This window comes from Schistocerca nitens, chromosome 4 (assembly GCF_023898315.1).
Source record: "Schistocerca nitens isolate TAMUIC-IGC-003100 chromosome 4, iqSchNite1.1, whole genome shotgun sequence".
Lineage (NCBI taxonomy): Eukaryota > Metazoa > Arthropoda > Insecta > Orthoptera > Acrididae > Schistocerca > Schistocerca nitens.
In genome coordinates this window covers 699,468,730-699,482,552 of record NC_064617.1, presented here as the reverse complement: position 1 = coordinate 699,482,552, position 13,823 = coordinate 699,468,730, and the positions used below count along the sequence as shown (strand labels likewise).

At 41.4% G+C, this 13,823-nt stretch overlaps 1 protein-coding gene across 6 annotated transcripts in view; it reads left to right on the top strand.

Moving 5' to 3' along the window:
- The window catches only part of LOC126253003 (UDP-glucosyltransferase 2-like), a 324,067-nt gene that overhangs the window by 133,731 nt on the left and 176,513 nt on the right, over positions 1-13,823 (top strand). For 2 of the 6 annotated variants that reach the window (XM_049954046.1, XM_049954047.1), the window contains exons 5-6: positions 2,905-3,127; positions 3,220-3,439. The exons of 2 other annotated variants lie outside the window; for them this stretch is intronic. In XM_049954046.1, the coding sequence (XP_049810003.1) occupies positions 2,905-3,127; positions 3,220-3,439 (443 nt within the window). Of the gene's footprint in view, positions 1-2,904; positions 3,128-3,219; positions 3,440-8,498; positions 9,013-13,823 lie in introns of those variants that run through there. 2 more of the 6 variants (XM_049954044.1, XM_049954049.1) reach the window with 2 other exon arrangements.

Below are 13,823 nucleotides of genomic sequence, written 5' to 3'. Positions count from 1 at the left end.
TGGAGACAATTGTTTTTTTGTTTGGACATGGCATATTGTTTCCATGCCCAGTATACTAACTGATTTGGAACTTTATTTTATTCATAGCTTAAGAATTCTCTGTATGGATGTTCATATTTTGCTATCAGTGGTGTGTTGTTATCTTTTAATTTTTCTTCTTCTGTTTTGGTGGTACCGCCAATGGCAGCATTCTTAAGAAAAATATTTTCAAAGCGTATAATGATCAAAAGCTGTGTTTGCAGTATAACCACTGAAATGCTTCAAGTAGGTGAATCTTGTCCAGTGAATGAGCTTTTCAGTATTCAGTGAGCATAAGACAGAAAAACAAAAATAATTCTAACAGTTATTGATTTACGGTATTTAATTTGCAGTCAGTGACCTGCGTATTATAAGTTATTATCCTCTGGTTCCAAAAGCTAGTTACAGAAATGGCAATAAAACTGATGAACGTATTATGCTTTTGATATTTCGACCCTCAGCGGATGTGTCTTTAAGACTTAAGCTGCAATCACTTCCAAGCTCATTCAAGACACACACCGGCTGGTGTTCTTCCTACTGGCAGTAAAATTAAATCTTGGCAATAATGCAAAATAAGAGTGGCAACTCAATGACTTACGAGTTATTTCCTGGATGGCACAGAACTATCCTGCTAAATGCACTTGATTTTAAGTGTTTTAGCATCGAATAATATTTATGATATTCAATTCAGGTGAGACACAAGGTTACCAATTTATGGTTTTGAGTCCAGGGAAGACATTCCACATGGAAGTAGCAACTAGTCTAGTCTTTCTTGCTGCGAGTTATCAGTGCTGTCCACCACTGGGACAATACGCGAGACAATAATACTGCAGGTCTTCGGTAGCTGAGGGGTAATGTGATCGTCTGTCAGACGGAGGATGTGTTGGCTTGCAGGTTCTGTCCCGCTGAATGCCATATTTTTAGGAGTTCTGTCGCGAAGCTACAAGCACGCAAATCGAAAATAAATAAAGAATTCTTAAGAAAATTTCTCCATCAAATTCGTTCTCTCTGTTTCCAGTACCTCATAGTGTAATACCGAAAAACTTACGATACTGCACAAGTGACAGTGCCTCTTTCAGCTTCAGAGTGTGTTATTGCGTAGTACCAACCTGCAATGTAGTTTCATCTGTCGTTCTTCTTACACTGAGACAGGAAGGTGTTAGTTGTTGGAGAGGGAAAAAAAAACCAGCTGCCATGGACACGTCCCTGAGGAGGAGGTCCCAGTGCCATCTCCATTTTTCAGCCAACAGATGCAAAATATGTTCACAATGTCCTTTCCTCAAGGGCTGCTAATTCCTTCTTAATAACGTAACATATAAACTGCATAGTCCCTCGTTGTGTTTTGGCTTATAGAATCTTGAAAGCAGGTATCTTTGAAAAAGATTTGAGTAACCACATGCTTCCCATACAATAACAAGAGTTCCGATCCGACGTTTTGTTCATCTGTGTGTTAACAAACCTGTACACAATGCAAGAACCAATACAACTTCAATCTAAGAAGCTCGAGAGGATTGAATGGAGCACCTTGTTCATGCCCTTTGCCTATATCTAGTGCCTCGTTGGACGTGTAGTAGGCGCGGTGCGCTACCTATGATAGCACAACCGCTCTGCGCTCATGGGTAGCACACCGCCCCTACTACACGTCCAACGAGGCGCTCGGGAGTCACAGCACCAGGTTACAACACCTGAAGATGGGCTTATAAGAGACCGAGACAGGTGGTGCTATGATAAAAGAACTGTAAAGCTGAAGCAGTATTTTCAACCTCTGGTATGATGCTCAGTTGCGGATGTTCCTCCAGCAGTGTTATTTACCGAATGACCTGTCGTGGATCAGATGCTGTTTCGGACACTCGGAGCAGTGTCCGAAAAGAGCTAGTATGCCTAAATTACTATATTACATCAGTAAAGAAACATTTCTGCTGAGCTTGCAAGTACGTGATCTACCTATAGTCAACACCCTAGCTCGTTCCCTCCCTCCCCCCCACCCATGCCCCCCTCCATGAGCGTATGCTTCCGTGGACGTGAGACACAGTAGATGCATCCGGTTTTGAAAATGATGAAAACATATGAACTGAAGAAGAGAAATTTGATGGATTAGGTACTGTCTTCTCCAAACTTCTTTAGATCACATTTAAAATAAATGGTTCTTAACCTGAAGGATTAAGTGGCGATTAATAATACAAGGAACTTTACGCCTTTCTCACTTCCTTCACCTCTTCTGCTCGCCCACCATTCCTAGTTAATTACGTACGGAATCATTTCTATAAAACTTTCTAGCATTTACAGCCCCAGATTTTCCCATAGTGGCCAAAGTTACAAACAGTTTTTTTCAGAGTAATCGGTTCAGCATTAAAACAAAATTTCGCTTCCATACGATAATTACAGGGCAGGCCGCTGTTGCCGAGCGGTTCTAGGCGTTTCAGACCGGAACCGCGCTGCTGCTACGGTCGCAGGTTCGAATCCGGCATCGGGCATAGATGTATGTGATGTCCTTAGGTTACTTAGGTTTAAGTAGTCCTAAGCCTAGGGGACTAATGACCTAAGATGCTAAGTCCCATAGTGCTTAGAGCCATTTGATAACTACAGATCGCAATCGACGTCTGTGAGCAGCTGGCTTTTCATTGTAGCCACGCGGTACTTTGTTACTGCAGCTGCAACTTTCTTAGGACAGACGCTGATTACGTGGAAGTTAATCTCCCTTCAGTGTGAAACTGATTACTGAAGAGAATGATTGTAGTAACAGTGTCATGTGAAGTATTAATTAAATGGTTGGCGTTTTTGGAATGTAGATCTGTGTGTTTCTCGAGACTTTTGTGCCACATAGTGTAGCTTTACGACTTTCATGTTAAATATTAAAGTCACATGTGAAGCGCATCTGTGTATCAGGATGTGAGGGACTTCCTGGACGGTGCCTGGGACGGTGTGGTGTACTTCAGCCTGGGCTCCAACGTGCAGAGCAGCGCCATGCCTCCAGAGACAGTCCGCGCCTTCCTGGACGCGTTCGCTGGAATCCCGCAGCGCGTGCTCTGGAAATGGGAAGCTGATCGCCTGCCCGGTCAGCCCGGCAACGTGATGACCGCCAAGTGGCTGCCGCAGCAGGACGTGCTGGGTGAGTGTGCGGACGCCCTCCACTGTAACGGCCTGCGAGGCTGCCGGGGATAGTGACTACTGTGGATAAGTGATGCCATTGTACTGTTGCAGCTCATCCGAACGTACGCCTCTTCATCACTCAGGGAGGACTACAGAGCTGGAATGAGGCAGCTTATTTCTCTGTGCCCGTCATTGGGATTCCTTTCCTAGGAGACCAGGTTTACAATGTTGAAAAGATGGTCGGTTTAGGCGTCGGACGAAGGCTGGATTTAAAAGACGTCACCAAAGACAGCGTTTTGGAAACCGTACAGACAGTTCTGGAAGACAAGAGGTGAGGAGATTTGGTTTTTAGCTCTCCAGTACTTAGCAGCATACGAATGTTAATCCCCTTGCAGCTCCATGGTGTCGACAATACTAGCACAGCGACCCAACCGCTTGTATGCTCGGAAACGTGTTCATATTTGTAATGGCAAGGTTCTTCAGACTATTGTAGGTGCTATAAAAAAAACAGGAGCAGTTAGTCTCAAATCTTAAATATTGTTAGAGCTGTATGGCACACAGTGATTTTAATTTGGTGTAATCCATGTGACTACAAGTGCCGAATGCAGGAAGTTCTTTATTAGTGAAAACAGCTGTATTTTTGATCGGAATATTGACACCCTTCCTTTGTGACTGGATTCTGATATATTGGTATGCATTGTACTTCCTGTAATACTGTTAGAAATATCTAGTGAAAGAAAATTTCTGTAGGATTCTTATTTAGATACAAATTTATATTTCCTAATTATGTTTTCGAGCTAAGTTATCACCAGAAAGTATGGGAAGTCTTTGTCACATTGTCAAAAAAAAAAAAAAAAAGGGAAAAGGAAGATAAGAGTTTAATGTCCCAATGAAAACAGTTCATTAAGACAGAGTCGAGGCTCTGTTTGGGGAAGAATGGTAAAGAAAATTCACTGTGCTTCTCAAAGGAACCATCTCAGCATTTACCTGGACTCAAAATCTGGATGAGCAGACTGGGATGAACCGTCGTCCTACCGATTGAGAGTGCTAACCACCGGGCCATCACTCTCGATTCGCTGTAATAATAGAATCACCATTTACTTTCAAACATTTACCTTTGGTTACATTTGTTTCACATATCCCCCCTTTGTGGCATCCGAGGAACGAGTATCTAACAAAATCCAACAACGAGACGCTGATTTTCCGTTGCGTTACTATTGATCTGAAATTAACTTCTCCTTAACAGCATTTACATGGAAGCATAAAGGAGCCCTGCTGGCCATTCCCTCGTGCGAATATTAACAAGTTGCTCTTAGACTCTCTCAGACTGATTGTAGAGTTTGATTGGGATTTGGTATGGTAAATGATCTTAAAGTGTGATTCTACAATGTTAGGGATGTGTCGCACACCGCTATGCATGTGTCCTAATAACAAACTGTTTAAAGCAGGTTTTATCATACAAGCACCGATTTCACATATGAAGTTTAAAACAGAGTATTAAAATAAATGAGTAACTGATTAAAAGAAGATAAATGGTACATTTTTGGGAGCAAATAAATACATATAGGCGACATAATGACGTATCCAAAATTGTAAAGATTTGAAACTTGCGACTTACTTGTCACCCAAATAACAAGTTCTGTATCTACTGAAAGCTAGAAATCGCTGCCGACTCATCACCGACTGCCGACCGGAATACTGCCGTAAAAGAGAACAGTGGAAAGACCCTCACGTACATACGTTCTGTCTATTCGAAAAGTTTGGAACTCACAGCCCATTAATTATGGTCACAATTTCTTGCAAATTTACGTTAAAGTGACCGCTCTTAAATTATAAAGATCTTCTGAATATCTACATATACATCTACATGATTACTTTGCAATTCACAATTTAATGGGTGGCTGAGAGTACATCGGACCACCTTCAAGTCACTTCTCTACCGTTCCACTCTCTAACAGAACGCAGGAAAAAACCGTTAATTCTTTCCGTGCGAGCTTTGATTTCTCTTATTTTATTATGATGAGCATTCCCTGTGTAGGTGGGTGACAAAAAAATATTTTCACACTCTGAGAAGAAGGTCGGTGATTTAAATTTCGTGAGAAGGTCCTGCCGCTGCAAAAAAAAAAAAAAAAAAAAAAAAAAAACCTTTGTTTTAATGACCGCAACCACAATTCGTGTATCATATCCGTAGCACTCACTACCCAATTTCCGGACAACACAAAACGAGCTGCCCTTCTTTGTACTTTTTCGATGTCATCCGTCAATCCTATCTGATGCGGATTCCACACCACACAGCAATACTCCAGAAGAGGGCGGACAAACGTAGTGTAAGCAGTCTCTTTAGTAGACCTGTTGCACTTTCTAAGTGTTCTACCTATAAATCCCAGTCTTTGGTTTACTTTATCCACAGCAATATCTATGTAATTGTTGAAACTGAGTAAAAGGCACACATTTTATCTACGTCAGCTCCACCTTTTGACACATTGTAGTCAGCTATGATTTCAGGTTTCTGTGCTTCTTCATCAACTGTCGCCGTGTCATGCATTGTGGACAAAAGTATGACAGCACGATGTTTACAAGGAACGAATGATACTAAGGTCTTATCCTGCATAAATATGAACATCGCACTTCCAATTTCTCTTTTTTGTTTGGGAGAATTTCCGGAGGAATTTCATGTCTGTTCTTCCTCATAATACAAAAGCAAGTGATTTTCTTCTACAGAAAATATTCGGAAAGGAGGCAGCTTGCGTACCAGTCGTCAGTTATGAGGTTTCTGGAAGAATTTTCTATAGGTATTAGAAGTCTCTTCACTATATACTCACGAATGTTATACACCCGATACTACCTTTCTAGTTGCATCACGCAGCAAACCTCCAGATTACTGCAATGAAATGTTTTTGCATCAAATATTGCCAACATTGTTATCCCATATTTAACTGGTTTGCTGGGTACGTGCCCAATCCATCCACAGCGGCCTCTGAAAGGATGAAGCATTTCTTCTATTCTGGTGAATTCACTCAGGCTATAAGTACTTTTATAGTCAGCTACAAAGGCGTCCGATACTGTACAAACTGCAACCAGCTTACTAGTTTTTCTCCCGTCGTTCCTCGTTTCCATGTCATCAAACCGCGCACAGCGTGGAAGAAACAGAAACCCGTCAGCTGTTGAATTTCTGTTCCATCTGCCGCTCAGAGTTCCTGTAAATTAGGATAATGGCCTTTTATTGTCCAAATCAAAAAAAACTAATCCCAAAAACAGGCATTATTTCGTGTCTTTATGTCACTTTATTATCTCTTTTAAGCGAGATTTGATGTTATTCTCGCTCTATTTTTATACGTGTTTGTATTGTTTACGATTTCATCAATAACGTCTACGTCAGTTATTTTCAGAAAAACACTAACTTCGTCAGTTATATCTATCACATTTCTCTTTGGAGGTGGTAGAATTTGCACAATGTATTTTTTCTTTTTTTATGTTTTTGTTTTTAAATTTAACACACTCAGCAAGTGTTCCAATAAAGTACTCCCGCACACCTGCTGTCTCTTCGAGATCATCACCATCCTCACCTTCAAGTTCAGATTAATAATCTTAGTCCCCACAAACAATGTTTTCACCATTCAAATCCATTTCGCTTTCCTCCATGTCTGAAAAGTATGGACTGACGTCATTACCACTTTCTTCGTATAGTGTGAGATCTTTCTCGTCTGATACACCCTTTGAACTGAAATAAATCAAAAGAAATCAAATGAATAAATAAATTCAGGTGTCGGTATAACCCAATTAACGTTTACTGTGAACCCATACAAAATAAAAACGAATGAGTGTAGTTAACTTTTTATTACACTTACCTCTACTTACTGACTGTTGGAACAAAGCTTGCAAATGTCACACCAGCAGGCAGGAATTGTGTTTTTACATTTGACACCTCGTTGCTGACAATTCAGAAAACAAATTGAGAAAGCTAACCAAGGGAACTGAAGCCGCATTAACAGCGTCGAGGAAACATCACCAGTGGAATACATGCAAGCGGCGGCGCAATGGAGCAAGGTTAAGTTATCTGTTACGCAGTAATTGTAGCTTTTACAACAGCGTGCCGGATGGAGGATCACAGATGGCCTCGGAAGCTCTTGGATTTCACACCTACAGGAAAGAGACCGCCAGGGAGACCCAAGAAAGGCTTGAAGATGTCAATAGATGTGAACGAATGGCGGATAGCAACAATGGACAGAATGCAGTGGAGGAGGAAACTTGTAGATGCGTGAGGTCCACTGGGCCTCATCACGTAGTAGTAGTAGTAGTAGTAGTAGTAGTAGTGCCCGCTCGAGGGATAGCAATGGCCTTCATGAACTTCATGAGATGCCTCTGAAGATCGTTCTGATTGGTCTTTTCTGGTCTCAGAATTTTTGTTGTAACTGCAGAGATTTACCGAAAAATGTAATGGAGTGTAAGTGTGCCAAATAAAGAAGCTTTCACGTTTCAGTGTCAGAGGTAGCGTTGACTATAAAGTAAATGTAGCACTAGTCAGTTTTTTATAATATTCTGAAAGCGATACCTTCTGGGAAGTTCATCCTACTATGACTCCATGGAGCAACGTCTCAAAAACCCATTTTTTGTTGGTATTTTGCGTTTCTGCTCTGTATGAACCATTATATACCCCCACTATCAGTGATAATTTGATTAAAATCACATGTTGATGTTATGTTATTGACGTAGGCTGACATTACTTGCAAAAAAAGCAGATAGAGTATTTACAAACATTCACTTAAAAGGATCCACTTGGCAGAACCACTGCTATGGTTATTCGTCCAAATGTCAGGGGTATGTACATGAAGGGGACAGTTGAATCTTACGATTGAATGTCACGAAATGCCTCTGCATATCGTTATGATTGGTCTTTTTGTGGTCTAAGAACATACTTTGCGACTGCACAGATTTGCCGAAAAATGTAATAGTGTAAGTGTGCCAAATAAACAAGCTTTCATGCTTCAGTGTCAGGGGTGGCGCTGACTATTTTTAAAATAAATGTAGCACTAGTCACTTTTCGCACAATATCCTGAAAGTAATACATTCAAAAAACTTCTCACCTAACATTGAATCCATTGAGCTACCTCTAAAAAACAATTTTTTTTATGTTTTACATTACCACTCTCTCTGATCCATTTCATATCTGAAATGTCAGTGATCATTCGATTCGAAGCTTGAGTTGATGTCATCATTCTATTATTGACCTATGTCGACATTATTTACAAAAAAAAAAAAAGGAATCGTTTTAAACATTCAGTGATTGTATCAGATTAAATATTTTATACAGCTCAGTCTTATTGGGTTATGCTTGTTAGAAGCACTGCTATGATAATTACTCCAAATGCAACTCCCTTTCCCTCTTGCAGCTACCAGGAGAACATGAAGCGCTTCTCTGCCATCTATCGGGAGCACCAGAGCACGTCCCTGGAGAGGGCGGTATGGTGGGTGGAGTACGTGATCCGCCACCAGGGGGCGCCTCACCTGCGCAGCGCAGCCCTCGACCTGCGCTGGTGGCAGCTGCTGCTGCTCGACGTCATTGCCTTCATACTGGCTGTAGCGGCCATGGCGGCGTTTCTCCTCTACAAGCTGACTCGATGGCTGTTCACGTGGCTCACTCGACCCAGTAAACTAAAGAATCAGTGAGACTGTTACAGCCTCATGTGCCTTTATCTTGGCAGTCACCAACACTGTGTGTTTGTCCTGTACAAATTGCCTGAATGTTTATTTGGTGCAATGATGGAAATGTCGAAATCGAGGAATCCTCAGTACCTTATAATAGTTCATACAGAACATGTTAATTATTTGCATTTGGAAACTGTTTTACTACAAAATTAAGTCATTGCTTTCTGCTGTATAAAGTATATAACTGAACCACTGAAACATGTGCGTTGCTCAGTATGAAGACCTTGTGATTAGATATTCGGTTAAAATAGCATAGAGTAATGCCTCGCATACTAAGTTCAAATATATTTCCACTGTCATTAGCTCCTCGTCTCCTCAGGTATCCCATACCACTGTCCTTAGAATAGCTATTACGTAAAACAGCTCAAAAAATGGAGCTGTCTACTGTCTAAAACACTGAACAGCCTCTAGCATGTGTAGCATTCTATCACTATGTAATCGACAGTGATGATTTCATTGTATCTATTACCAACATTTGGAATACATTTGACAGCACGAGGGGCATCAAATGCATCACCCCAGCCTCAGCTCTCCCAACATCCGAAAAGGCCTAGAAGCTTCAATTGGCTCCCTCTGCGTCAGAAGGAGGTCACCTTGGTATTGTTGAACTTCAGATATTTTGGTAAGTGAAGCAACACATTAAAGCAAACTGCTGTTCTAAACTTTATTATGATCAGTTCCATTCCATCGGCAGTTTTCACACCCACTCCGCAAGATATAATGCGAATGTGTGGCAAGTGTCTCCACTAAGTGCAGCCCACTCTACAAGTGCCAGAAGTTGCTGAATGGAAGATATTTATGCAGTCTAACAGTAACACAGTTAATGGTGAGAGAAGTGCAGTAACCTTCTGGCCATTCATTAATTCACCACCAAGTGATTCCAACATGGTTACACAGCTTCACAATATACTGTCAACAATAGAAAGCAGCCAGTGTCATGTTTATCCATCGACTCCCTTTCCCATCAACAGTACATAGGTCACTGACTAAACAACGTTTATAGAAAAATATTTGATACTGAATTTCACTTATCAGCTGCAGTTAAGTGCTAGGTTAATAAAGTGAAAATAGCTCCACTATGTCAACACGAGCTCAGTGAACTTGTTTTGTCTACCCGCATAAGAGAACCGCATAGGAAGTGCTGTGGAAGTGTAGTCTGTCTCCAGAGTGAATAGTGAGCAGCATTTATCGTTGGGGGAAGATGGTTTTCACGGAAGAACGATACAACTGCCGTGCAGGATGAAGAAGAATCAATTTCTCCTCTAACAGTATAGAGCAATGTGCACAGATTTACTTCTAATCTGTCCACATGCGTTTCTTCCTTTAGTAATATTAGTCACTCACATCTGTTCTCCATTTACTGACAACGAACTTTTTGGAATATAAACACCCCTGAAGCGTGTCTGCACAGTCTCTTTCCGTGATTCATAAGGCGACCTGTGGAAGGGTCGTTATAACTCTGTGGACACGCTGTACTTTCTTACTGCCACGTATTGAGGTAGAGAGGTGACTTCAGTTTGTAGACCTATGATAGAGCTAAGTGCATGATACAACAATCCGGCAGACCACCTTCTCTCATGTGACTATACCCCTCCCCTGTCGCCAGTCTCTCCCAGGCTCTATAACATTACACACATTAAATCTTTGTTCTTAACCGACTTCATATAACAACAGACATTAATTTTATACCATTAAAACGATATTTTAATAATTGTGATTTTTACGTCCCTGCAACGTGGAAACTATTCATCCCAGAGAAAAAATAAGATCTTTTTGCAGAAAATTTAATGTTGTTGAACTTTTAATTGGAAACATGTTCGCTGGAAACCCCAGTTTTTGAGTTACTGAAAAAGAACAAATGAAAAAGACCATTAAAAGCCCCACACTGTCACGTTCGCACAACACTGGTCAGAATTGTTAGTGTGTGGAACATGGCCTTAGCTCCTACCATTGTACAAAAATTTGCTTCTACAAGAATTTTCCCCCCTTTGTCATTTTATGGTTCAAATGGCTCTGAGCGCTATGAGACTTAACAGGTGTGGTCATCAGTCCCCTAGAACTTAGAACTACTTAAACCTAACTAACCTAAGGACATCACACACATCCATGCCAGAGGCAGGATTCGAATCTGCGACCGTAGCAGTCGCGCGGTTCCGGACTGAGCGCCTAGAACCGCTAGACCACCGCGGCCGGCTGTCATTTTATGTCTTCGTTGACTGAGTTAAAAGGACAATTGTAATATGCTCCAAAGAAAACGATACTGATGGTTGCACGGTTGTTTCCTGTGACATCCATTGGAGGAAGAGGTCGTCACATGTATCAGAGGTTACTTCTCACCCATGTAAACATTCCAACGACGAAAATATCTCGACGACCTGTGTTAGTGGTAAGCTGTTAAAAAGCTGGATATGTCACCTCTTTATTTTCTACTTACTCTCATACACAGTGATCGTAAATATGTCTATAAAAGGCAGTCCATATCATTATAGATTTTTATTTTTTCATTTTGGGTACTGGTTTCGGTCTACATAAAATTTTTATAATGGGTTTTGTATGAGATACATTTAGCCATCTTCGAAATAACGTATTAGCAAATTTAGTTCTGACATATAATGTGTTACCCAGATGACGTGAGGACCGTGTGTACGGAACTAACTGACTGATAAACTTCACGAACTGCTGACTGACTATCAAAAGCCAGGGGCTGTAAAAGCAAGCTCCATTCGGTGTTTCCTCATGTGATCCGTATAAAAAAGTAGCATAATCCGCATGTAGCGTCTGTATAAACAGTAAATCTGATACTACACTGGAATATAACACAGACTATTGTTTACAATGTGTGACTCCATTTTTAAAAATTTAAAATGTCAATAGCTATAGCCAGAATATTGAAAAGTGCCCTCTGTCGCGTACTTCACCGGTGTAATGGGTTGCCATAGAGATTAGCTCAGGAACTCATTTCTGCTGTAGAAATATTATATTTCACAGGATGCCAACGATCGCTGTGGAACCCAAGTTGGCTTGTACTGTCGTCCAAGATGTAGCACCTCTCGCTGGTGGGTATGTGAAGTAATGAGTACTTTCAAAAACTCTACGTTACGCTGTGTCTAGTCACCGCCTGTCCACTAGTATACGTAGACAGCCTGCTTATTAATATTACCAGAAACCACAGCAGCGCAGCAGGCTGCTGTGCTCGCACTGGCAGTGCAGACACGACTAGCCGTCTGCCTCCACCCTGCTTGACGTCGTAGTGGTGGCCGCACTGACTCCCACCGGATACATGAAGTAACGCATCACACAGATATTCGCACCGATTTCACAAACATAGTCCTGTGTGGACTCAGAATAAAAGGGTTGCTGTTCATAGCAAAGAAAGTCTTGCTTTTCTACTACAGTGAGAAACTTGTGTGTGTTTCTGACCTGGCGTACAATTCTGTTGTGTACATAGTTCCACGTAGTCTGCGCGTACACAACTTTCCCTCTAGAGCGTGCCCCGCTAAGCACAACAGCGCAGGCGCAACGCTCGTCTGTCTCCGCACTACGAGATGGCGCTGCCATAGAGATGGACCAAATTCTGCTTCCGCCGATCCGTGTATTAATACGTAACGCAGCCAATGAGATTGCTGATAACTTAGAACCATTTCTCCTCGCGGATCACACTCGCGCAGTGATACATGAACGCGCGAGGTGTTATAACGAGTGTACAGACCTCGATTAGTCAGTCTGCCTTTGTCTGCACCAGTCTGTACCAGTCTGCATTGCTCTGTACCAGTCTGTACGAGTTCTACAATTGTCTGTACCAGTCTATAGTCAAGTTTCAGTCTGCGCCTAATAAGACTACCATATTCCTGTACATAGCCATGAATATGAATGTATAGACACTTGTCAAGTATCAGAGATATATGTACCAATACCAAAGGAACTTCAGATTGTCAATTGTAAATAGCATCCAGAACCAAGATAAGTAATTTTTATGCTTCTTATTATTTTAATAAATGTGTGTGAAAATTAATCAAGTTCTGTTTAAAGTTGGCCACTGTCAATCTGCTACTCTAGGTGTGCAAGTGGCATTTCTATCGTCTGACCTAACGGCAGAAGAGAAACATGCCACGATAAGACCACGAAACATATTGCTGACACTCGCCTACTGCTTTAGAGCGACAAGTCAAATAATCTGATGGTGTGTGTACTGAAGGTCTTACAGCACGCACACCACAAATTCTGTTCTCCCTACGCTTTTCATAGCTGACCTACTTTCCAGAACATAGAAAAATTCTCTTACTGTAGTCCAAACAAGCTTTCCCCGCTATACTTGCAACCTATTAGCTGATGACAGCTAGTTCCTTGTTCCATAGGTCGACTTCACAATAAACGTTGTGATGCTGGAAGATGTCAACCGAACAAAAATAGAACGCCTACGTATAACTTAAAAACGTATAGGTAAAAACTAATATTTATATGACTATATGGTCGACATTCGCAGTTTTCCTAAACAACTTACTCCATGTAAGAATTCCTTTACAGTGTAGATGGATTTGTTAAGGAGAAACCACAGCATCCTTCATTAAAAACACTTTCGGTATGTGTCAACGATTTTATTTCCATGGGTAGATTGTCAAGGTTTTTTACTGCTCATTTCTGTGCCAAGTGAGATTCATCCAAGGGTAGTGCAGATAATTTTTCCTTTTGCTGTTATGATTATCTCTCTTACTCTTCAACTTAGATGTGTTGTTGATAAGGAATTTCATAAGCAAATAAATGGACTGTGAGGTTGTGGTTCATATCCGCAGCTGCCTAAAGACATACTTGTTCAAATGGTTCAAATGTCTCTGAGCACTATGGGACTTAACATCTGAGGCCAGCAGTCCCCTAGAACTTAGAACTACTTAAACCTAACTAACCTAAGGATATCACACACATCCATGCCCGAGACAGGATTCGAACCTGCGACCGTTGCGGTCTTGCGGTTCCTGACTGTAGCGCCTAGAACCGCTCGGCCACCTGGCGAC